Here is a 24,651-nt window from a genome sequence, read left to right as displayed (position 1 = left end):
AAAAAAAAAAGTTATAATTATAATTATAAAATTAAATAAAAATTAAATTAAAAAAAAAAGCCTTAAATCCCTAGCACCCAGCCCTTAATATGTGTTTAATACTTTTTGAATTTAATTCCCTAAGAGATTCCAGAGTTTATCATCTATTATTTACTTATTTTGAATTAGGTCCTGAAGGTTTTATCTTTTTTTTTTTTCCTCCTAAAAAAATCAATGATCCCCTTGGATTTATTTAAGCAGATTTTCCCTATCTGGTTTATAATTTTGCCACATAAAAAAGCCCAGCCCACCTCAATGAAGCAGATTGTTTGGTGTGGGAGAGAAATTCAGATGGGAACCAGGGTTTTTGTGCCAATTCTATCTTGAATTCATTTAAACAAATACTTTTTGAGCACCTAGTATCTGCAAAGCACTGACCACATAAGCAAGTGATGAACCATCCTTGTTTCAGTGATCCTGTGTAGGCCTTAAATCTCCAGCGTCTTGTTTGTCCTTTGTCCCATAACATTACAGCACAGCTCTCTGTACATTCCTCTCTGTTGTGTAAAACTATTCAAGAACATCTACAGGAGGACATTCATTCCAGCTTTTGTTAAGTCAATCCAGTTCACTTTTAAGCAACTTTGTTATTAAGTTCTACTGAGTTGAAATCTATTTCTTTGTCATATTTTGGTTTGAATTTTGCCCTTTGGAGTTAAGCATATCAGCTGAAATAGGATTTGTAGAAAATTCTATTCTATTCAAATATAAGTTATCATTAAGATTAATGGGAATGAAAACACTTCTTTTGTATTGTTAAATGAAATGCTATTTTACACTACTTATGATGGAATGAAGGTAAAGATTTCAATAAGTTTCACACTACATGTCATTCAGTCCTTGTTTATAATCAAAGCCAGGCAGAATCAATACCAAAATTGTCCCCATCACTTCCACATAAGGTTCCTTTAGTAGTTTATCTATGATATGTCTAGTGAAAAAGCAAACATGCTTTTCATGTAATGTAATATTCTGTAAAATCCTCTCATAAATGTTTTAGGAAAAGCCTCAGAGCTTACTGATTGGGACATTACTTTCTGGGGGGCAAGAAGTGGGAAATCTAAAATTGATAGAATATCCTAACTTGTAGGTATATGATACCTTCATTGATTCCCCTCAACTCCTAGGAAAGTCATGAATTTGAAAGGGCTTAGAGACAAAGAGATTAAGGAAGCTTATTCTCTAAGAAAGGCAAAAGTAAAATGCCAATTCATGTTTTTCAATTGGTACATATAAAAATTGGTAACTTTATTAGCAACCTACAAAAGAAGGCCATACTAGGTCATACAAAAGATAGGTTATGTAGATACTGCCTCTGACACAACACTTGGGAGGTAATGTGCAGAGACTTCAGGGATACATTTTATGTGTATATAACTTTATAAAATTCTCTTTCATTACCTACTTGATGGTATCTTACTGTATATGTTAGCATGAAGGCTTAAATCCTTCTGTATGGACAGAGCATGGACAGAGGGATGGGGAGATCTGAGGGCCACAATTCTCGCTTACCCAATTCATACAAATATCGTTTCAATATTTCTGAGAGACCATAAGGATTCTGAAATGATTCAAGAGCAACATTTCTTTCCCAGATGTTAGGGGATATGTTCACCAACTCCATCTCCTCATTTCAATCATGGGCCAATCAAAATACGTAAGGAGCTGATTTATGATATGGAAAATGCTTACTCCTGTTGATAGAGGAGAACCTGAAACTGTCCAAACTCTCCTCTGAAAGAGGCCTGAGGGGGGGAATGACAAACAGATCTTTTGGGGGGCCCAGAAACTGTACCCCCTTTGAGGAGCTCCCAGATCCTGGGAAAAGTCTGCAGACTCCCAGTTAAGTAGTTTCATTCAATTGGAGATCTTGGTCAATCACCCTCTATTGAATTGCTCAATGGCTAGAAACTCCCAATTAAATAATCTCATTCAGTTTTAAATTGAATTGAAAATTAGTCTCTCAGGAGTTGCCCCTTCCTCCCCCCCAAAAGATTAAAGCAAGCCCCAATAATATCTAGAGCTACATGCCCAGAGCTCTTTGCAAATGTCCTAAAACAGGACTTTGCCCACTGTGAAGATAATTCTCTTCTCAATGTTAACCTTTGCCATCTCCTTAACAGGACCTTTTGACTAATAAGTCTGTCTTCCTAGCTGAGAAATTGGCTTCTCAGCGCCAGTAAATCACTTTTGCCACAGAGATTTCAAGTTTGAGAACTTTGCATTGGACCTCAGAGGGGTTTCCTCACCCCAATTCTCACATCTCATCACAACTACCACTAACTTCATCCCTATCACTAAAAGCAGGGCACAGCTAGATTTGGTGCCTGTTCACTAGCATGTGACCTTAATGTATTAATAAATTCATTTTGTTTTCCCAAGTTTGCCTAAATTGATTAGGTCTTGAGTGCAATCTGTATAGCATGCCCAAAGTGATAAAATGAATGATTTTCTGTTTAAATCATTTGGAAGTAAATTTGACTGAATTAATAACAAAGTTAATTAATAATAAAGTTAAGTTTGCTTTATTAAATTTCTAAAATGTTTCTTACATTGTGAAACTTAAGTAACCATTCTTTCAAAAACACTGTTAGTAAAGTAACTTCTCTTTTAATCTGGATGCCTTTAGATAATGAATTGAAAAATGTAGCCAAATGTTTTAAAACTATTAAATATTTAATAGAAAATATTTTGTTTTAGGGGCAGCTAAAATGGTTTAATAGAGTAGTACACCTGGAGTCATGAAGATCCATGTTCAAATGTAGCCTCAGACACTAGCTATGTGAACTTAACTAGTTTGCCTCAGTTTCCTCATCTATAAAATAAATTGGAAAAGGAAATGGCAAATCATTCTAATATCTTTGCCAAGAAAATCCTATATGAGGTCATAAAGGACCAGACAATACTGAAAAACTACATTTTGTCTTAAATAGATAATATGCTGTAAGAAGATAAGATAGCAAAGATATTTTTATATCATCCTTATTTGAGACCTTCCTTGAGACTTTCTACTAAAGCAAGCTGATCAACATCATCTCTATTGATAGTACATTGTAAGATTCCAGAATATAATTATTCCTTCTTCTACATTGTAGATTAAAACCCATTTTAAAAACTTTGGCACTCCCTCATACTGGAGAAGTACGAATTATTATGGTATCAAATTATAAAACATATTGATATTATACAATATCATATATATTTTATGCATTCCTGAGTTTCTAAACTTTTCCTGTTTAATCTGCAGCTTATGCAAAACGCCCTCAAAATTCCCACAGTTTCTTATGCTGACCTGTGATATATCAAAACTGCAATGGGGAAGGTTGCAATGTGGAAGGACTAACTGAGGAATTTTGAGAAACATTTCTAAGCAAAGTGTTTATAGTAAAGAGAAAATTTCATCTGAGATTATTTGACTATCATTTATGAAAATTATGAAATTGAATGTTAATAAATAATAGGTATCTTAATACCCAAAGACCTTAGATTCAAAGAATTCAGTTTTGCCTTAGGGGATAATATCTAATACAGATTGGAGGCTTACAGTAGCCAGAATTTCTTTGGTCTTGAGTGAACTATTAATCATGTATTTACTGTATGTGTGAAATTCCAAATTGTGGTAATTCATTTGAAGGTTTTCCCTTGTGCTACAGTGGGATGCCTCTATCTGACAAAGTTGAAGGGATGATTTTGCATAGGCGCATTTAGGGATCTTCAGTTCAGTTTCCCCATTGTGCCATTTCACTTTTGAACAGGAAACTTTCCCACTTAGTTAATTCTGGGTGTAGCTTTGATAACCTGTGAATAATGTGGAACTTGGCTATATGATTGGCTTTAAATGATGTGCCTAGAATCAAAACTTAGGGTTTGTTGTGTTTGTTTTTCTCTTTACAGCTTAGAGCAGTCTTTGCTATTTTCATAACTATGGCCTTCTTTTTCCTTTTATAGCAAATTTTTGTAACCAAGACAGGTGAACTGTAATGATTTTTGTTATATGTATGTATGTGTGTGTGTGTGTGTGTAAGAAATAAAAAAGATAAGACAGTAGGGTTTTTTTTTTTTTTAAATGAGGTAATAAATTTTGAGAAAGCTACAAGGTTAGATTTCCATGTATCTATATTCACATATATCTATAGATCCACATATACATATATCTATGTATATCTGTGTGTATATATACACATATGCATTTGTGCATGTATGCATGCACACATACCAAAATGTTTCTATTGGGACATATAAACCTTGAACATGTTTTTATAATAAGTTTTCAAAATAGAATTAAGGTTTTTACATATAAAATTGCATTCATAATTACAAAAAAAAATTCAAATCTTATCTTTCTCCCCCTATTTTTAATTCCTTTTCTCATAATATTAAAAAATAGAAGAGCTCATGTTACAAATCAAGCTTCAGGAATTTGTTTTCTTTTAGAAGATTCTTTTTTTAGTTGATGGCATTGTCCATATCAGATTTAGGTAGGTACAGAGGAAGAATGAGTGACTGTTGTCAAGGGGGTTTAAATTGGTTTCACCACATGAACTAGTTACTGAAAAAGAAAATTTAGAAAGTTGTACTAAATTGTACTGATTCGTGTTACTGGCAAATTTTAGCAGAATTATCTAGGAATCTTTACAAGTGACTTGGAACCAGAGAAGCAGATATTTTAGAAGGAGCCCCCTTCAGAACTCTCCTCATGAGAACAAGGCCTATTCCAGAATGCCTCAGAGAATTTTTTTTTTCAAGAAACCAGATGATTAGCTAGGATTGGAAGTCGGTAATTACGTTACAAGAAGACTTGATGTTATTTAATATTGATAATGGTTATGGTATTCATTTAGCTTTTCGTTTCATGGTATTTATGTTTGCTTGAAAGACAGGTATGTCCTAATTCTTTTTATTTTTCATTTTGGATCAGAACCATTCTTTCTACAACTTTTGGTCAACTGAGAGTTTCCTGTTCATATTAACCTCAGCTTACAAAAACTTATGGAATAATAATGTTAAATTTTTAACATTTCTTACATGGAAGCCAAAGAGAAGTTTGAAGCCCTCCAAAATGATTTCATTATTACCTTAACTGTGTAAGAAAAGATGTTTTGGGGCAGCTAGGTGGCGCAGTAGATAAAGCACCAGCCTTGAATTCAGGAGGACCAGGAGTTCAAATCTGGTCTCAGACACTTAGCACTTCCTCTATGTGTGACCCTAAGCAAGTAAGTCACTTAACCCCAGCCTCAGGGAAAAAAAAAAGAAAAGATGTTTTGTAGTGTTTGTGTTTATAATGCTTTAATTGATACAAAGTATAGATTCTCAAACTGACTGCCAAATTACAGCAGTAATTAGGATGATGTTGACAGTGACATAGTTCCAACTTATGTATGCAACCACCAAAATGGAGAATTGTGGGAAAGTCAGCTGTTGTGCTAAGTATAAAGAAGTACATTTTAAAAACTTGTTTTTAACCTTGAATATGACAGGCAGCTGCCAAAGACAACAGAGGACACATGCTCACTAACTCTATTTCTCTCACTTGAATTGTGGACCAATCAAAATATTTGGGGAAGAGCTATGGGAGCATTGATTCCACCTCCTCATGATTGTGGCCTAGTCAAAATTCTTTTGCCCTTATACAGAAGATGCTTATACCTGTTTATAAAAACAGGACATAGCTGGAATTGTTGCCTTGTTTTAGTGATTTAAAAAAAAAAATTGTCTTACTCCTTGGAATTTGTCAAAATTGGTTAGAGGTGTTTTGTGGGGTTTTTTGCATTTGTTTTAAACAATAGTATCCTTTTTGTTTTTTAATAATGAGTAAGTAATCTATATTATTTATCTAGACAATGACCCATTTATAATTTATCAAAACTGGTGTTATCTATTAATTCAATGAATCATGAATCAACTTAAAAATTCATTCCAGAGATTTTTTTTTTTAGGCAGGGTATATTTTGTTCTTGTACTGACAAGTAAGAAATCCAAAGGGATGCTGGTAGCTCTGACATCTTCATATTCAACTCCCCTCTTAGGCTTAGATCCAAAATAATGGGGAAATTGCCATGCTAGTTTGAAAATGGCTTGTTCCTGCCCCAAGATGAGCCTTGTTGACTGTTGAGAACAGCTAGACCAGGGCAGAAATGCACAATGCAATATCTTCCTGGCATGCATAGGGATGTTACACCATGTTTCCAAATGTCAGGGAATGATGATAATCTTTATTACCAGTACTTCTGGAAAAGGTGCATCCTTCAAAGCCTTTTAATGCATATGTACTCTATACCTCTGGGAAATCATTGCCCTAGCTTTACATATCATCCATTGGTTCCACCTCCAGGACATTTCCCCTGCTGTTGCTCCATCCTCCAAACTGGAAAACCAAAGACTCTGCTGAGAAGGAACTAAAGCCATTTGGCTCTCTACTCTTTATTTTCCTCTCCTTCAGTCTCTATCTACCTGACTTAGTGCCTGGCTTTCCATACCATAACTTAGTCCCTTGGCTACTACTTCCTATATGTGTTTATTAGCGTGTAATTCTCCAATAGATTGTAATCTTCTTGGAAGCAGGCACTTTTGAATGCTTTTTTATTCACTTCTTTATCCCCATGATTGGTAAGAATTGTTGTGCCAAGTCAATTCAGCCACTGGGGTAGAATTTAATCTGTTATTCCCATGTTTTAAGCTTGCTTTACCTTTTGGAAACAATGTTTAAGGAGAAGGAAAAGGCAGTTCAAAAAAAGGAAAAGGACTAGTCTCATCCCCTGAGGATTGATCTCATTTTCTCGACTAATCTCATCTTCCAAAATGATGGAAGAGAGGTGACATTAAAGCTATGTCTCATGTAATTTCATCTTGAAATGCATACCAATGAAGACTGTCTTATCTAATATGTAAATTGTTTTATTGACTCCAGTAAGTGGCTTTCAGAGTGAATTCAGGTACAAGGGCAACACTCCAACCCCAAGCTGCTTTGGTGGGCTAAATAAACTCTTTTTGTCTTATTTCCTGAGTTTGCCTTTGTCTTTAATTGGGTGAAGCCCAAACCAGGATTTTCTTTTAACCACAAGCCTGGGCAAGAATCAACCCTTTCATTTTGAGAACAGCAATCATCATCAATACAACCACCATTGCTTATGGAAGAACCATAATTACTCAATTCATTATCCAGTGACTTCATTCTTAGTGTTTCCCTGTTTGATGAATATAGGGATTCTCTTTGGTATTTATATCTCCTGAATTTAACACAAAGCCTAGCACTCAATAAGCACTTAAATTCTGTGTGTTTATTCATGCAAGGGAGAAGGGTAAAAAGTGTAACTTCTCAAAAGGAAACTAGTCTTGAGTCATCTTAGGAAAAGTTTCCTTTTCTCATCTTAGTAACAACCCTATGTCTACCACATGATATCATGAATAATAAACATCAACACAAACATGATTTTATAGGAGTCTTGCTCAGTTCTCAACAAAAGGAAAGCATTAGTCAATTCTATCAATTCATCTGCACTTAATGAAGTGACCATAGGATAAACTGCCATCTTGTGGTTACAGATACTGAATTTCAACAACTGAACAATAAACAGAATAGAGAGATGCAGTGCCTTTACATTTGTTCTAAATATAGAGAAACATACCACTAAAATATTACATTTGTTAGGAAATTGGAGGGAAAAGGACTTGATGTGAAATTTTCATATTAAATTATGCTCCTTTTGGCTTCAGAGAATCAAGTCTCCTCCTTCACTGTGGATCAATAATGTTGCTGTTTCTCCTGCTACAAAAACAGGGCTTCTCTCAAAGGCTTCAGGAATGTAGCCTCAGTGAGCTGGGAGTTGCTGAAAGAACAAGACAATAAAAGTCAGAATTGCAGAATCTCAAGGTTGGAAAATATATCTGAGGCCATCCAATTCAAATATGAATCTTCTCTATAACACCAAAAAAAAAGTCATTTAACTTCTGAAGATCTACAATGAAGGGAAACCCATCGTCTCCCAAATCTGGTCACTACACTTTTGTATAATAAATACGATTTCCCTCATATCAAGTCTAAATTTATCTTTAGGCTGATGTTCACTAAAAAAAAAAAAAAATCTGAATCTTTTATGCAGGCTCAATGTGATAAAAACAGTCAACAAACTAACTTTTTGTAGTTAGTGGAGATGATAATCCTGCTCTACTTTTACCTTGGTGAAATCACATCTAGAGTATTGTGTCCAATATTGTGCAGGAATAGAGGAACAGAGGCTAAAGAGCAATGAGGGGAAACAAAATGTTATGAATACGTGAGAAAAAGTAAAAGAACAAAAGTCCAATAGAAGAAGACAAAATATATAGCCAAGCTCCCATATAATTTGAAGGAAAATGAATTCTCAGTGGAAAAAAGAATCTACCAAATTCTATGAAACATAGAAAAAAGAAAATCAAGAATAGTGCAAGAGAAAATGATTTTTTAAAAGGAATACAATTAGGTCAGAAATCAAGAGTTCTCAATTAGTCAATGGTATGGAAAATATTTTTTTTTAAAGCCCACAATGGAAAATGTAAGTAAAGAATTAAGTAAAGAATCTGATGAGTAGTAGAGATTTAGAACACAAAAACAAGGGAAAAAAAAAATCTCCAAAAGAGAAACAAAAGTCAAAAAAAAAAATAAAAGTTTTTTAAAAGATAATTAAAATTCTATATAAGCCAATGTGATAGGATGGAATAGTTTGAGGAGCATAGCTCTCCCTGAAGATAAGAAAAAAATTTAAATGACATAATGTATGAAAATTTTTTTAAAAATCCAGATTGCCCAAGAATCTTTGAATATAAGCTCCAAAGTACTAGTTGAACAAATCCATAGATTGTCACCAGAAAAAATATTCATGCAGATTCAACATGGAGAAAGGAAATAAGCATTTATTAAGCTATTTTTATGTGTTAGTTATTATTTTAAGGACTTTAAAAATATCTCATTTTATCCTCAACAACCTTGGTAGATATTAGACACATTTTGCAAATGAGAAAACTGATGCAGATAACAGTTAAATGACTTACTTAAGATCCCACAACTATTAAGTCTCTAAAGCTGGATTTAGATCCAGAACTCAGGTTTTCCTGAGGTTAAGTACAGAGTTTTATTTACTGCATCACATAATTGCCTCTAATAATACATTTTGTAAGCAGTCAGGAGAAAGACTTTTACCTATGAAGTAAAATCAATTCAAATATTTCAATGCTGTCATGGTAAATAAAAATAATGGAAGTGTATATTCCAAAAAGCAAAGGAACTGAAAAATCTTACAATATGAGCCTAATCATCAACAACAAAATTTAATGTAATGTAATGTTTTGGCTAGCTTTCTGGAGGTCTCCGGACTAGCCTTGTTTTTCAGCAGAATAATCACCACAAGAATAGACAGGAATAAAGTCCAAAGTCAGTCTTTATTATCGCCTTCTCAATCTGTCTCCTTCACCTGGCTAGCTTTCCAGAGGCCCTCTGGAATGGGTCTTGGTTTTAATGGGGGAAGTGCAAGAGACTTTTCTAAGCCACCAAGAGGCTGGTCTAGTTTTCTCTGGCTAAGTTTGTGCCCAGTTTATATACTCTTTTACAATTACATCATTTATATATTTATATATATATATATATATATATATGTATATATATATATATATATATATATAAACCAATCATTATATCACTAGGGAACCATTATTTGTTGTAAGATTAAATCAGTCATATTGAACTAGAGAACTCATATGCTAAACTAGATAACCAGTCTTATCAATTCTACTGAGTTAACATCTTGTTGTAGAATTAAATCAATCATACTGAGTTCCTGCCCTTTACAAGGAAGAAACTCAGATTTGGTTTTCCAGAAGTTCTACTTTCATGAATAACATAATAAAGAAGTAATAAGTAAGCACATGATCTGAGAAAGAGAATTCAGGAAAACTTATAATTGGAGAAACATAAGGAAGATTTAAAAAAAAAAATGAGTGGAAAGGGGCACTGCAAAATAATCTTACTTAAAATAAAAAGTTTTAGGAAGAAGGAAGACGGGAGGGAATATTTTGATCCATACACTCAGAGCAAAGGAGAATGGTCAAAGGAGAAGAAAAAAATAAATAAACAATTCAAGGAACTTAGGATAAGGCAAATAAATGAGAATGGGAAAGTGTGGGAAAGATTGTGGGAACAGACTAACATCAAAGTAGTAGGCAAAATTAATTGTTAGAACAAAGGGGTGACAAAAAGTGAAGTGGATAAAATCAATACAAAATAAATATCTGAAGAAAACATTAGCTTCAAAATCATAATCACAAAATATGAATGGACTAAAAATCAAATCAAAAAGTTAACAAAATGAAAGAATAGTAAGAATGGAAAAGAAAAAAATCTAACAATTTATTCATAAAAGAAGCACATTTTTAAAAACTAAAGACATAGAGAATAAAAATGAGATACTAAGAGCAGAATTGTGTATTTATTGATTGTAGAAAAGTAAGCAGAAGTTGCAAACAATTTTAAACAGAGAAAATAAAAATCTACAATGTCAAGAGAGATAACACAGTACCTAAATTGTTAACCTATATTAACCCATAAAACTATATCAATACTAAGTATGAACTAAATAGTAGAGCAGCTAAATACATAAAAGAAAAATTAATTGAATTAATAATTATGTAATTAAGTAATTGTAGAAGACTAATATTCCTTACTCATGCTGGACAAATCTAAGGAAAAACAAAAGGGAAATACAGAATTGTATGACCTCTTCAAAAAGTTAGATTTGAAAGAGTGAAGGTATCTTTCTACATAGATATATTAAAGAATATATATATTTCTTAACAAAGGAATATGATATCATCACAAATGACCAAAGAAATGCAAAAAAAGCAGTTTTACAAATAATAATTCAATATAGTAATTAATACAAAGACTACAAGCCAATAATGACATTTTGAAAAATAGAACAACCATAGAAATAAAATTTTAACTCTGAAAACATGACAAAAATAGAGAAATGTTGAACTGAAAATCCAATTTTTTAAAAACCACATAATAAAAAAAGTATAAAATAGAAAATGTTGAAAATTAGAATAATAAAAGCTATATATTTGAAAAGACTAGTGAAACTGTTAAACTAAGCAAAAATATAGAAATCAAATTGTCAAAAAGGTAACAAAAAAATAAAATGAAAAAGAAATTTTAGAATCTACCATACAAAAAATATATACTACAAAACAAGATTTAAAAGAGGTGATTAAACGTAAAATATAAAATATTCAAATTAATAGAAAACCTCTTAAATGGAAAAAATTCAATCTTTAAGGAAAAAAATTTGACTAAGCCATAAAAGATCTATCAAAAGAAAAACAAAATTCAGATCCAGATGGAAAATATAAAATATTTACTATCAAACAATAGCTGTCATGGAAAACAAGGAAAGATAATTTGAGAAGCATCAGATCTTCTGGAAACCATGACCATTCCCCCTTCTTCCCTGAAATCACATGACCTATATTTTTTGTAATAAGAGCAGACATAGTCATCTACATTACATTATTTTATACTTGCTTTTCTAGGTCAGCTGAGTATTAAACCAGAAATCTGGAACATCCTCAACATTTACTATGACACCAGTTATAGAAACTGATTTTTGGCAATATTGTATATTACAATAATGTGCTTTATGATATCCCTACCATTACAGAGCTATCCCAAAAAACATACTTCATGGCCATGTATAAGCAGAACATTTTAAGAAAATTATGCATGGTTTTATATTAAATTAGTTTTCTTTTGTTTTTTGAAATGAAATCAAACAATGTGGCACAAGCCTTGGAGTTACCTTGGAGACTAGCTGCGGTTTGGGTACTTGCAGAAGATCACATAGGTAGTTCCGCTGTCTTCTCACAAAGTGTAATTCAGTGTCCCTGAAAGGGGAAGTGACAAAGAATCCATCAGACACTGAGAGGAAGGAAACCAAATGAGACATCTGAAACAAAACTACTACTTAGAGATATAACCATATAACTCAGTCTGTTATTTGTTTATGATTTTCTGGCTGTCTCTATCCCACTTTACGAATAAATGTGAAAAGGTTATTTTTCTTTTTTAAAATTACAGGAAGCAAATAAGAAAAATATTTAAGATGTATGGTAATGGAAGGAGAAAAAGGAAGAAAAAGAAAGTTCGAAAATCCTGTTTTGTGGTAGAAGAAAATACAAGTTCTTTACAGCTTACACACATGACTGTGACTGTTTTGTACATCCTGGAGTTAGGAAGTTCTGAGTTTAAATTCAGCTTCAGAAGTTCACCAGATGTGTGGTCTTAGGCAAGTAACTTAATCTTTGTCTGCTATGGTTTCCTCATGTATATATTGGGGATAATAACACCTTCTTGTTGTGAAGATAAAGTGAGATGTTTGGAAAAATGCTTTACAAATTTTTAAGTAAATAAATTCTAGCTATTTTTATTATTATAACCAATGGATAAAATGTGTAATTTAAATTATAAGCTCCCCAAAAGCAAGGTTAGGCCTATATACCATATTTTATTCATAGGAATAGCATAAAATCATGTGCAATTTGGTAAGATAATCTTTATGATTCCTTTTCCCACTTAGAAATTTCCATAATATCCTATCAACAGGATCTTTTTGATTTTCTAAATGTTTCTTATGTGCATGTTTTATTTCAATATAAAGTTTTTTATTTGGAATTTATGAAAATTCCTTTAGGACTTAATTTCTTTTTTTTTTTTCCTGGATGAAGCAAATGGGGTTAAGTAACTTGCCTAGGGTCACATAGATAGTTAAGTGTCTGAAGCCACAATTGAAATCAGGTCCTCCTGACTTCAGAGTTGGTACTCTATCCATTGCACCATCTAGCTGCCCCCAAGACTTGATTTTTTTTAAAGACTTGTATAAAACAAGGCCACAGCCTCTATCTATAATTATAGATACTAAAAGGGGCCCCCCTTCAATTTGTAGAGTAGACAACTAAAATCCAGAAAGGAGAAAAGTGTTATTTAAAGTGTTGCATTAACCATAGAAGCTCATAGGAAGTCTAGATTTTCCAGCTCAAAAAGGAAGCTAACATTCTGAGAGAGTGGTGAATACCACTGAACTGGGAACATAAGAGTACTGTATGGAGAAGGTAGTAGTGTATAGGCAAGCACTAAAAGAATGGCAGCCAATGCCTAGAAAAGGACAATGATATTCTGGACTGAATATAATTGTGAAGAAAGGCATTACTCATTGATACATTTATGGAAAGAGCAATCTTCTTGCTTAGAACTTGCCTGACTGGCTATAAAAACATATTTTCCAGGAAGCTAATGGGAACTGATGAATTTATCCATTCTCCCTTTCTTTCCTTTTCCTTCTCTTCCCAGACATTTTCACTGCCTGGCTAAATTTTTTGAAGTTTTCTATTCTTCCAAACTGTGATTACTTGCTATCTGTAGTATGATGATGGATTTGAAGGGTGGGTGTGTATGTGTTCAGTTTTTCTTACTTCGGTTTCAGTGAAAGTGAGATTTATAGCATACCCATCTTCTCCTGTTTCAAGATTAAATAATATTCATCTAATGCAATTCTATTATGTAATAATGATTTCCCTCTCATTCTTCTTCTCCCTTTCCAGTAGAGTCACTTATTCCTCTCATTTTTATTTTCTGATACAATCAAAACCAAACCAAACAAGCCCCAGGCTTTCTGTCATATTTGCCTCTAATAAGTCTAGTCTCACCACCAAGAAAGACTGAAAATCCTATATTTTATTAAAGATCCATTTTTTCCCCTACTTTAAATGTTGTATGAACAATTTTTTTTTTCTTCTGAGATGGTACTGTGGATTTCTTATGAAGTTATTCTCTACTTTAGTTCCAGTCCCAAATTACCATCTGCCCATTGGATATTTCAGACTTGATGCCCCAAAAGCATCTGTCCAAAAGACAGAGGTCCAAAACAGAATTCATTATTTCTTTTCCAAAAGCAATCCCTCTTTTTAACTTTGTTATTATTAAAAAAGACACCAACATTATCCCAGCTAAACCCACATTCAAAATCTCAGTGATTACCTACCTCAAAATTTCACTCACCCATATGTCTAATTATTTACAAATCTTATTCTGCCTTCATATATCATTCTCACTACACATCCCACCACTGTCTTACTTCTGGCCTTCACTACTACAATATTCTTAGCCTTCTTATTGGACTTCCTGACTCATACCTCTCCTCTTCCCCCCTGCTACAAGTGATTTTCCTGAAGCCTTAAATCTGATCATATAATTCTCCTACTCAGTAAACTCTAATAGTTCCTTATTACAAATACAAACTTCTCTCTTTGGCATTTAAAACTTTTACATATTCATTCTTTACTACCTTTCCAAGCTTCTTATATTTTACTCCTTTCCACACATTCTATGGATATAGCCATATTGACCCATTTGCTATTCCTCACACACAATGTTCTACATTCCATCTCTATTGCTTTGTAAGGGCCATCTGTTATACCTAAAATGTTCTCTTCAGTTCCAAACTGTGTTTGGTATTGAAGAGGTAAAAGCCACTTTAAACTCTCTAAATATTCCTTAACAATTAATTCAAAGTTATTGTGATTCTGCTACAGAACAAGAGCTTTCAGTTTTCACTTACCAAAAAGTGAATCACAATGAAAACAGAAAGTAGAGTTCTATCCGTTAAAAAAAAAAAAAATACAATAAGATGGGAAATAATCCATACGGAATGGGTCACAAAGTATTAAATCATTTTCTTCTGGGTATTAGTTTATAAAGAATTTTACCAGTTTCTCAAAACTCATTGTTATAAGGAAAGAATTCCACAGCTCTTTTATGTTTCAACCTTTTATGCCCAATTCTCAGCCCTCAGAGTTCCATATTGTATCTCATGGAAATTTCTGAAGAAGCAAAACTTAAGCTGTATTAGAGGCATCATGGACAAAAGAGGAAGATTTTATTGGAACTATGTGACCATTTAAGTTCTTGAGCAGCCTTGGAAAGAACCAATATCCTAACAATGTTTTGGCTTGAGACTATAGAACTCTCAGGATGATGAATTATGTTACTAGGTGATATTGTAAATACAGCACTAGATCTAGAGTCAAGAAGACCAGAATTCAAATTTGGCCTTAGAAGTTTACTAGCTGTCTAACTCTGGGTAAATTACTTAACCTCTGAATGGAGATAATACTTTCTTCTCAGTTTTGTTATGAGAATCAAATGAGAAAATATTTGTAAAGTGTATATGTAGTATATATTAAGGCACTTTAAAGATTTGTTCCCCTTCCTTTTCCCTGTATGCTATTTTTCTACTTTAGATAACAAATAAGAAGGAGTTCCCCACCTTGTTTGGAAATCTTAAGTGATTTACTGGTAATCTTATTTCTAATAATGGATTAACTTACCAGGCAGTGTCACTGAGTGTAGTCATAACTTCATCAAAAATAGCTGGATCAACAATGTCATTGTAAGTTAACACCATTTCATACACCTGACTGGCAGTTGTTTTCCTTATCTATGGAAGAAAATCAAGTTGAGTGCATTAGTAGTAGACAAAGGCTTACTAAGCTAATTCACTATTATCGCATATTTGAAGAGATTTGTTTCTATTTCTGTGCTCATGGTCAGAGCTAGTTATAAATAATGTAGACAAAATTTACCCCAATGATGACCAGTTCCTACCTAGTAGAGTAGCCATGTATACTGTCACAAGTGAGCATTTGTACTTAAAGATGACCTGATAGTAGCCTTTTCTGTCTCCAACTTGTCCACAACATGGGGCTAAGAAGCCCAAAGAGGCATCCAGACCTGAGCTAATAGTATTTCCCCACAACTATCTACAACATTTTGGGCCTTGCAGAATCTACTTGACAGTGCACCTAGCTCCATGAGCATAGAGACAGATAGATCAGTGTCATTATTAAAGGGAGGTTTGGGAATGGAAGAAATTGTGTCATCTCATTAATTTTCCACAAGTCTTAATTCTTTAAATACCATTAGTCAACAGACATGGGGAAATGTATACTACATTGTTATAAGTATCTCAGACTGAGTGTTGGTAACAAGGCTGAGAATGTTTGTCCAATTTACCAAGCTAATACTTTGAAGTGGGAAATCCAGAATATTGCTAAGTTGGGAGGCATTACTACTACATATCTGCTTTTTCTCAACAATCCTTATGGGCAAAAAACCCCTTAAGGAATTTTGGGGGTATTTTTTCTAGCATAGTAAATAATAATTTAGAGATCAAATATGCAAAGATTGATTACAGGGTCAGCAAATGACATCCTGGACCTTATGCTGAGAAAAGTTCATACACAGAGCAAGATTTAGTGAAAAGAAAGGATATCAAGGAGTCAAATTTATCAAATGGACATTACTCCCTTCCATGTACAGTTCAGTCATACAACCCAATCTGTTTTTTTTTTTTTCATATAAGATATTCCACAGATTGTTTCTGTGCATTTGTACTGTACTATATCACTATTCTCCCTTTGTTCCTGGTTTGTTTGTTTTTTAATTTTAGTTTGCACAGCACTATATCTTGTAAATATTTTATGTTCCACACAGATGCTAATAATGTTTTCCCCTTAAAGCTACCCTCCATAGATAACTATTCCATATTTATCTTGCAGGTACAAATTTATATACATGTAGTAAGAGAGCTGATTCAAGAGCAAATGCCTGGTATGGAATGACTCTTCTCCATGTGCACATGAAAAATGTGAAGGAAGGTGATCTAACAATACGAAATCTCAAATTACATTATGGTAATTAGCAAAATAGTCTGGTTGGTGCTGGCTAAGAGATAGAGTATGATAGATTAGGCACACATTACATTATAGTAAATGGTCATAGTAATCTAATATGATAACTCTAAAAATCCAAATTTTTGGAATAAAAACTTGTTTATCATGTCAAGAAGAGAAAGGAGAGAGGAATAATATTTGGAACACAAACTTAGAAAAAAGGTTTAAAAATTATTTTTACATGTAACTGGAGAAAAATAAAATATGTTGATAAAAAAATATCTGGGTAAAAAAAAAAAGTAACGCTAGACAATATAAAATACTTTGGCATCATGTGCCAAGACAAAGTCTGGAACTATATGAACACAATTACAAAGCACTCTTCATATAAAGTCAGATCTAAATAATTGGAAAATATTCTCAAAGATAGACTAAGCTAATATATAAAAAGGACAATTCAACCTGAATTAACTGACTCATTTAGTGCCATATCATAAATTATGTTATTGAACTAGAAAAAAAATAACAATTTTGAAAGAAAAAATGCTCAAGAATATTAAAAGAATTAATGAAAAAATATGAAGGAAGGTGGCTAAGGTGGCTTAGTTGTACCAGATCTGTATTATAGAGCAGCAAGCACCAAAACAATATGGTAATAACTATGAAACAGAATGGTAACTCAGAACAGATTAGGTACATAATACATGGTAAATGACCATAGTAATTCAAAAGTCCAAACTTTGGGGACATGAAATCACACTTGACAAAAATTTCTGGAAAAAAAGGAAAGCAGTTTGTACAAATCAACATCTCACATCATATACTAAGGTCAAAATGGGTACACAATTTAGACATAATGGATAAAAACATTGGCAAATTAAGAGAACACGGAATAGTTTACCTGTCATATTTATGGAGAAAGGAAAATATTAGGATCAAACAAGAGATAAGAGAACGTTATAGTATATAAAATGGTTAATTTCAATTATATTAAATTGGAAGGCTTTTACACAAATAAAATTTACACTGCCAAGATTAGAAGGAAAGTAGAAAACTGGGAAAGATTTTTAAAAGAAATGTGTCTGATGAAGGTCTCACTTCTCAAATATATAGAGAATTGAGTCAAATTTAGAAGAATACATGTAATTTCCAGTTGATAAATGGTTAAAGGAAATGAATAGATACTTTTTTAGAAGAAGTCAAAGCTATCTATAGTCACATGAATAAATAAATGCTCAATTGTATTGATTAGAGAGATGTAAACTAGAACAACTCTGAGGTACTACTTCAACATCATATTGGGTAAAGTGACAAAAAAGAAAAATAAATTTTGGAGGTGTATGGGAAAACTGGAACACTGATACACTATTGGTAGAGCTGTGAACTACTCTAACCACTGAAAAAATAAATTGGAACTATGCCCAAAGGGCCAGAAAACTGTGCATACCCTTTGACCCAGTAATAGCATTACTAGGTCTCTATGCCAAAGGGATCAAAAGAAAAGGAAAAGGACCTATATTTACAAAAGTATTTAAAGCAATTCTTTTTGTAGTGGCAAAGAAACGAAATTGAGAGGGTGCCCATCAATTGGAGAATGACTGAACAATTTGTGGTATTTGATTTTATGGAATACTATCATGTTATAAATTATGATGAACAGAATACTTTCAGAAAAACCTGGAAAGACTTACAAGAACTGATCCAAAGTAAAGTGAGCAGAACTAGAAGAACACTACATAATAAAGGCATTATTATACAAGTCCTACAGCCAAGAGACAGTTGTAGATCCTTACAGAAAAGCTGGAGAAATTCCAATACTGAATCAACAAACTAAAAGTGGTCATTGTCTAGGGATGATAGTCTAAGGCTTAATTTGGGTAAATAGGAGTCATGTTTCTTAAAAGAACTAACAACAAATGTATAAGGCCTTCCTCCTGAAGTGACTGTTTATTAAAACAAAATATATTGGAATTCAACATTATATTAAAAATCATATTTAATCTTTCTTGAAAAGTTTTATATTATTAGTATTAGAGAAGTCAGCCAGTTTAAAAATAGACAAGCACTTTAAATGTTGCACTTAATTTCCTAGCTTTGTATGGAGTCATGTTATAGAGATTGACATTCAGGGGTGACTGTGTCAGAACTAATTACTATTCTTCTAATAACAATAGACTAAATCAGAAGGCCTGAACTGTATATTTATTTCCACCACTGTAGCTTCCTATTCTGCAAAGAAGGATTGGACCACTCCCAAGATTTTTTTTGGATCTAATATTAATCCAATGTTCTTCTGTTAGACCTCAGATAAATCATTCTTCCTCTCTGTTTTCCAGTTTTCTTATTTGTAAAAGGTGGAAAAAAGACTTTATAATGTCTAATGTTCCTTGAAGCTCAAGAATATGGTTCAAAATTGCTACTATGACTTGGGGATGTAATTTTGGTCAGCTAATACTAAAAAGCATTTTTTATTATGTATCAACCAATAACTCAAATGGAAAAGAAAGTTTCCTTACACATTCTTTGTTTTAAGATTTAATATCCTCAACTCAACAATGCTTCTTTTTAAAAGCTATAACTTTCTATTACATCATTACCATTAAAATTGACAACTTGAAAATTAAAGAAAGAATACAGAGCTTGGTTTCATAGCAAGAATAAAAAGAAAAAATAATTGTCATCATTTATTTTTTGTTCTTAGCTTCATAATCTGTTTTCACTTTTCTTGTGAATTTCAAAAACCACTTTCTGTTTGACATAAATCAATATTTACCAGAGGAAGAATATGGGATTTGAGCTGAAAATGACTATCGAGATATCCTAGTCCAAATTCTTCTTTCCCTCATTTTAAAGAAGAAAAAACTAAGAACTGAAAAGGTTGAGTGATTTGTTCATTGTCACACAATAAGTACGTAGAAAAAAAATGAGATTCCTAATTTAACTCTTTAAAAAGTAAAGGATGTTAGAATTATGTTTAATGCTATGCCGTTATAGATTCTGACTTGCAAGTTTAAAAGCTGGTCCCAATTATGCTGATTAAACTCATTAAACTCCAGAACACTATAGCGCCTCTTAGAAGAGATCTGTAATCACAGAAGAATAAGGCCTGATTCAGAAGAACCAAGGAAATGAAAAATATATATTACCTATATTAAAATAAGCAAAATGCTTATTGGCTATGCAATAATTAATCAGTAAAGATTTACATGCTAGGAACTGTGCTAAGGGCTAGGTATAGAATTTAATGAGGGAAGACAACAAATAAATACATATACATATGCAAACAAGCAGGATAAACAGGATATAATTAATGGAGGGAAAATGGCCTAAGAAAAGTTTCCTGTGGAAGATGGAATTTTAATTGGAGTTTAAAGGAAAACAAAGAAGACAAGAGGCAGAGATGAAGAGGGAGAACACTGCACACAAGGAACCAGTGAAAATGCTCAATAGTCAGAAGACCTGGAACATTTAACTGAAAAGTATTTATCAAGGATACTAGAAAGATAGGAAGGAGTTAAGTTATGAAGGGTTCTGAATGCCAAATAGTTTTGTGTTTAATCCTAGGGTCAAAAAGGAGCCACTGAAGTTTGAGTGAAAGGATGACAGGATTTGAGTTGTGTTTTAGGAAAATCATTTCAGTGGCTAAAAGTAGGAAGGATTCTAGTGAGAAGAAACTTGAGGCTGTTGAGGGACTATAGCAGAGTAGTCATAGTGTCAGAGAAGAGAACAGGGCACATTTGAGAGTGCTGCAAAGATAAAAATTGAATGGCTTTGGCAACAGATTGAGGAGAGAGAATGGGCATTTTATACATACACACATGCACTCTACTTAGTGGGGCAAAGAAATACATTTCACTTAAGAGGGACCCAGGAAAAAAAGAGGAAAAATAAGAAAGGGGAATTAAATTGAGGGCATATTAAAGTAGGGAACATTTCTAAGCAAATAAATTATAACTGAAGAAGTACAAAAATATTTAGTAGCTATTTTTGATTTGCCAAACAACAGGAATCTGAAGAGGTGCCTGTCAGTTGTGGAATGGTTAAAAAAATTATGTTGTTATAAATGTAAGGGAGTATTATTGTGAACATAAGAAATGATGAAGGGGATGGCTTCTGAGAAACCTGAGATTTCCTAAACAGAGCTAGGAAAATAATTTATGTAATGAAAGACTTTGGAGTTCAATCAGCATAATGAGCACCTAAAATTCCAGAGGATTAATAAGAAAAATATTAATCTGACAGTGATGTAAAGAATGAGATGTGTTGTATGTATCCTGTGTTAATATGTAGGCATGCATGTCAGTATTCACACATGAATATTTTCTTTTGTATTTGAATATGTTTTTCTTGACTATAAATATTCATAATGAGCTCTTTCATTTTCATCTGGCAGTTTGCATGGATGAAAGAGAAAAAAGGTAGATTTTGCTGATTGAAAAAAAAAGTTTAATTTTTAAAAATTTAATTTATAAATGTTTAAATTTTATTTTTAATTAAAATTTTTTTTTAAAAGATGTTAAAACAAAAAATATAAAACCGATTAAATAAATATAAAGTATCCCTTAACAAATAGTGTGTGTCTTTATTGAAAATATACATGGGGCGGCTAGGTGGCTCAGTGGATAGAGCACCAGCCTTGAAATCAGGAGGACCTGAGTTCAAATGTGACCTCAGACACTTAAGACTTCCTAGCTGTGTGACCCTGGGCAACCCCCTGGGCAACTGCCTCAGCCCACCTCCCCCCCCCCCAAAAAAAAAAAGAAAAAAAGAAACTACTGAAAATATACATGATACTTACTATAGGAAAAGGGTGGCAAAGAAGAAGAAATAGTTGAAATAGAACTTTCTTCCTCACATTTCCAGGAAACTGAATCATTCCACAAAACCTAGAAACACAAGATTAGGCTATTAGTATAATCACACTTCTAATCTTGTATCTTATCATAAATCTATTATCTAAAATATTTCAAAGCAATTTATCAAAGGCTTTCACCTGTGATAGGCTGAATGCTAAAAAATGCAATGTATTGTGGAGGACAATTTGATTAAAAAAACCCAAAACATCACATGATACTAAAGCACTTCCCATGGCTTTGTAATTTCCCCCCACCCCTCCAAATAAATGCTGTGGGAAAAGAAATAAAAGGAAAACAAGATCTCATCAAGTATTAGCAGTGCATTCAATATCATCAAACTATGTTCATTAGGAAAAGAGGTTTCAAAACTATATGACAAGAAAAGAACAAGATTTTGATGTGTTTTTTGCCTATTAAATTTGCAGTTATACAATACCTGCCTGACAAATCATTTCTTATAGGTGAATTTACATTTATCCGGCTGAAAAGTTTGCTCAAATAAAAACCAAAAACAAATCTGAAACAAAAAGAAAACCCTTTCTCTTTCTTCTCTCTCTCTTCCTCTTCCTTTTCCTCTCCCCCTCTCTCTCTTATGTAAACTGTCCCCTTGATCTTGGGGGAGGAGGGAGGGAAGGGTGGTCCTGGGTTAGAAATCTAATGATGTAAACTGTCCCCCTGATCTTGGGGAGGGGAAGGATGGGCATGGATTAGAAATCTCAAACCCCTTTGGAAGGGGCTCTACCCTTCTATTCATAGGGGCTTCCCAAATAAATAATCTCATTCAACTGGAAATCTTGGTCTAGGGCATAGTCAATGCCTTCTATTAAGTTGAAAATTAGTCCCTCAAATTCATCTAGAGATTGGTCCCTAGCTTGGGGCCAAAGAAACTCAATAAATCAAACTCTGTGTTGCCCAGATCTTTGCAAAAGTCCTAAACCCATTCTTGCCACAAACCTCGAGCCTGTATTCATTTAGATTTACAAATTCTTTCGCAAAGCCTACACAATGGGCCAGGGGATTCCATTGCTGTCAGGTTATCTCTCAACCCTCATTTCTCACACCTCAACATTTGGTGGCCCATACAAGGATTAAACCTAAAATGTAGCCAATGCACTTAAAATCACCTATCACCTCCACTCTGCCTAGGATCCTCAGGCTTCTGGGAAGGTGGAAAAAATGAATCACACCCTCAAGTGACTCCTTACTAAACTGTGCTTGGAGACTCAAGAGAATTGGGTAAAGAATTTCCCATTAGGGATTCTTAGAGTCGGCATTATACCTCAGGAGAATATTAAGCTTAGCCCTTTTGAAGTTCTTTATGGAAGGCCTTTCTTACCACTGACATTCTTGTAGATTCAGAACAGCATCTGGTCACTCAATTTGCTACACAATTTGGTGCAGTCTAGAAGGCCCTTTCTGAATACACAAATGAGCATCTCCCTAAAGCTAGAGAAACTCATACTCAGATTACCTCCCCTGTAAATCCAGGGGACTGGTATATTTGAAATTTTGAAAACCTCAAGGTGTTGACTTTCTAGGTGTAAAGTGTAAAGGGCCATATAAGGTAATTCTGACTACTCCAACGTCACTCAAACTGGAAGGGTTCTCTAGCTGGACTTGTATTTCTAGGATTAAAAATGCTGCTTCTGTTACCTCTCTTTCAGATATTTCAGAATATTCCTGTGAACACTTTGGAGAAAGAAGGATGAAACAGTCATGTCCTTCTTTCTCTCACTCTTCTTCCTAACTCTTATTCCAAGGATGAGATCTTTGCTCCTAGCATTTTCTCTTCTACTTTTCTTGATGTCATTCTATGACCCCTACAAATAGTTAACTCCTTCTTAGCCTTTCAGCTAGGGAGCTCTGTGGGCAGTGGGAGCATTCAGGATTGCTGGGTGGGCCATAAGCATCCTTATGGCAGCTCACAGATGGGACCTGATGCATTATTTGCAAAGGCCCCATTCCCAATGTCTCCATCTCCATCCTAGATGCCACCCCACTTTTAACCTGTTTGTGAAATTTGTTTCCTCCAGGTTCCAACCTACGAACTTTCAACTACTCATTCAGTCTAAAGATCTTGGGACAACTGACTTGGACACTCCATATTTCCTAAATGTTGCTGCCACTTTCAGATTGCACTTCCCCTCCTGGTCTGAACCCCTATTGAACATAGAGACAACTCTACAAGCCTTGTCAGCTTGAAGCAGTTACAGAAATGAGACCTTCATCACTTTGCCCCAAATGAATTTGAGGTGACTGCTTGAGGGGGGAATGATGTAAACTGTCTCCCTGATCTTTGAAGGGGAAGGGTTGGAAAGGCACTGAATAGAAGCCTCACCCTCCTGATAGGAGAATCTCCCAGATAAGTAATCTCCTAGGATTCAATTGCAGATCTTGGCCAGGAACATAATCACCACCCCTCTATTGAAAGGTCCCTAGCTCGGGGCAACCAAAAAAAAAAAATGCCAATAAAATCAAATGCTATGTGCCCAGACCTTTGCAAATAATCCTAATAGGATTTTGCTTGCTAAGAGAGCTGTTCTCTTAGTGTAATAAACCCATTCTTGCCACAAACCTTGAGCCTATATTCATTCAGGTTTGCAAATTCTTTCGCAAAACCTGCAGACTGGCCAGGGGACCCCATTGCTATCAGGAGATCTCTCAATCCTCATTTCTCACATCTCAACATATCTATCTGTCTGTCTCTCTCTTTCTATCTATCTATTTTTGCTGCTAAGATTGAATTGGGTAGCCATAAAGTGGCAAAAAAACAAAAACAAAAACATAAACTATCATTGTTTTTATGTTTAGCAACAAAGCTAGTCATACCCATTTTTATGACAGATCTATAAAAATATATCTAGATTCTCTGAATGGAACTAAAATATATTCAATAACTATTTTTGCAATATCAAAACAAAAGGGCAAAGTGTGAACCCTTTCTATCTGTCAAGATGAAAACAAAGCATTTGCTCAAACAACTCCTGTGGAGTTTGTAAAATCT

The 24,651-nt window shown here is 33.7% G+C and overlaps 2 protein-coding genes across 5 annotated transcripts in view; one reads left to right on the top strand and one right to left on the bottom strand.

The window, feature by feature from the left end:
• Nucleotides 1-21,347, top strand: part of B3GNTL1 (UDP-GlcNAc:betaGal beta-1,3-N-acetylglucosaminyltransferase like 1) — a 133,070-nt gene extending 111,723 nt beyond the window's left edge. The window contains exon 11 of the mRNA XM_074265019.1: nucleotides 16,678-21,347. Coding sequence (XP_074121120.1) covers nucleotides 16,678-16,740 — 63 coding nt within the window. The 3' untranslated portion in view covers nucleotides 16,741-21,347. The remainder of the gene's footprint in view (nucleotides 1-16,677) is intronic.
• The window catches only part of TBCD (tubulin folding cofactor D), a 436,500-nt gene continuing 418,764 nt past the window's right edge, over nucleotides 6,916-24,651 (bottom strand). For all 4 annotated transcript variants that reach the window (XM_074264992.1, XM_074264995.1, XM_074264993.1 and 1 more), the window contains 4 exons: nucleotides 21,590-21,677; nucleotides 15,448-15,557; nucleotides 11,865-11,949; nucleotides 6,916-7,865 (listed from right to left, as the gene is read on the bottom strand). In XM_074264992.1, coding sequence (XP_074121093.1) covers nucleotides 7,848-7,865; nucleotides 11,865-11,949; nucleotides 15,448-15,557; nucleotides 21,590-21,677 — 301 coding nt within the window. In that variant the 3' untranslated portion in view covers nucleotides 6,916-7,847. The remainder of the gene's footprint in view (nucleotides 7,866-11,864; nucleotides 11,950-15,447; nucleotides 15,558-21,589; nucleotides 21,678-24,651) is intronic.

The sequence above is a fragment of the Sminthopsis crassicaudata genome, chromosome 4, assembly GCF_048593235.1.
Source record: "Sminthopsis crassicaudata isolate SCR6 chromosome 4, ASM4859323v1, whole genome shotgun sequence".
Lineage (NCBI taxonomy): Eukaryota > Metazoa > Chordata > Mammalia > Dasyuromorphia > Dasyuridae > Sminthopsis > Sminthopsis crassicaudata.
The sequence above is the reverse complement of the archived record's forward strand: the minus strand, read 5'-3'. Positions and strand labels throughout refer to the sequence as shown.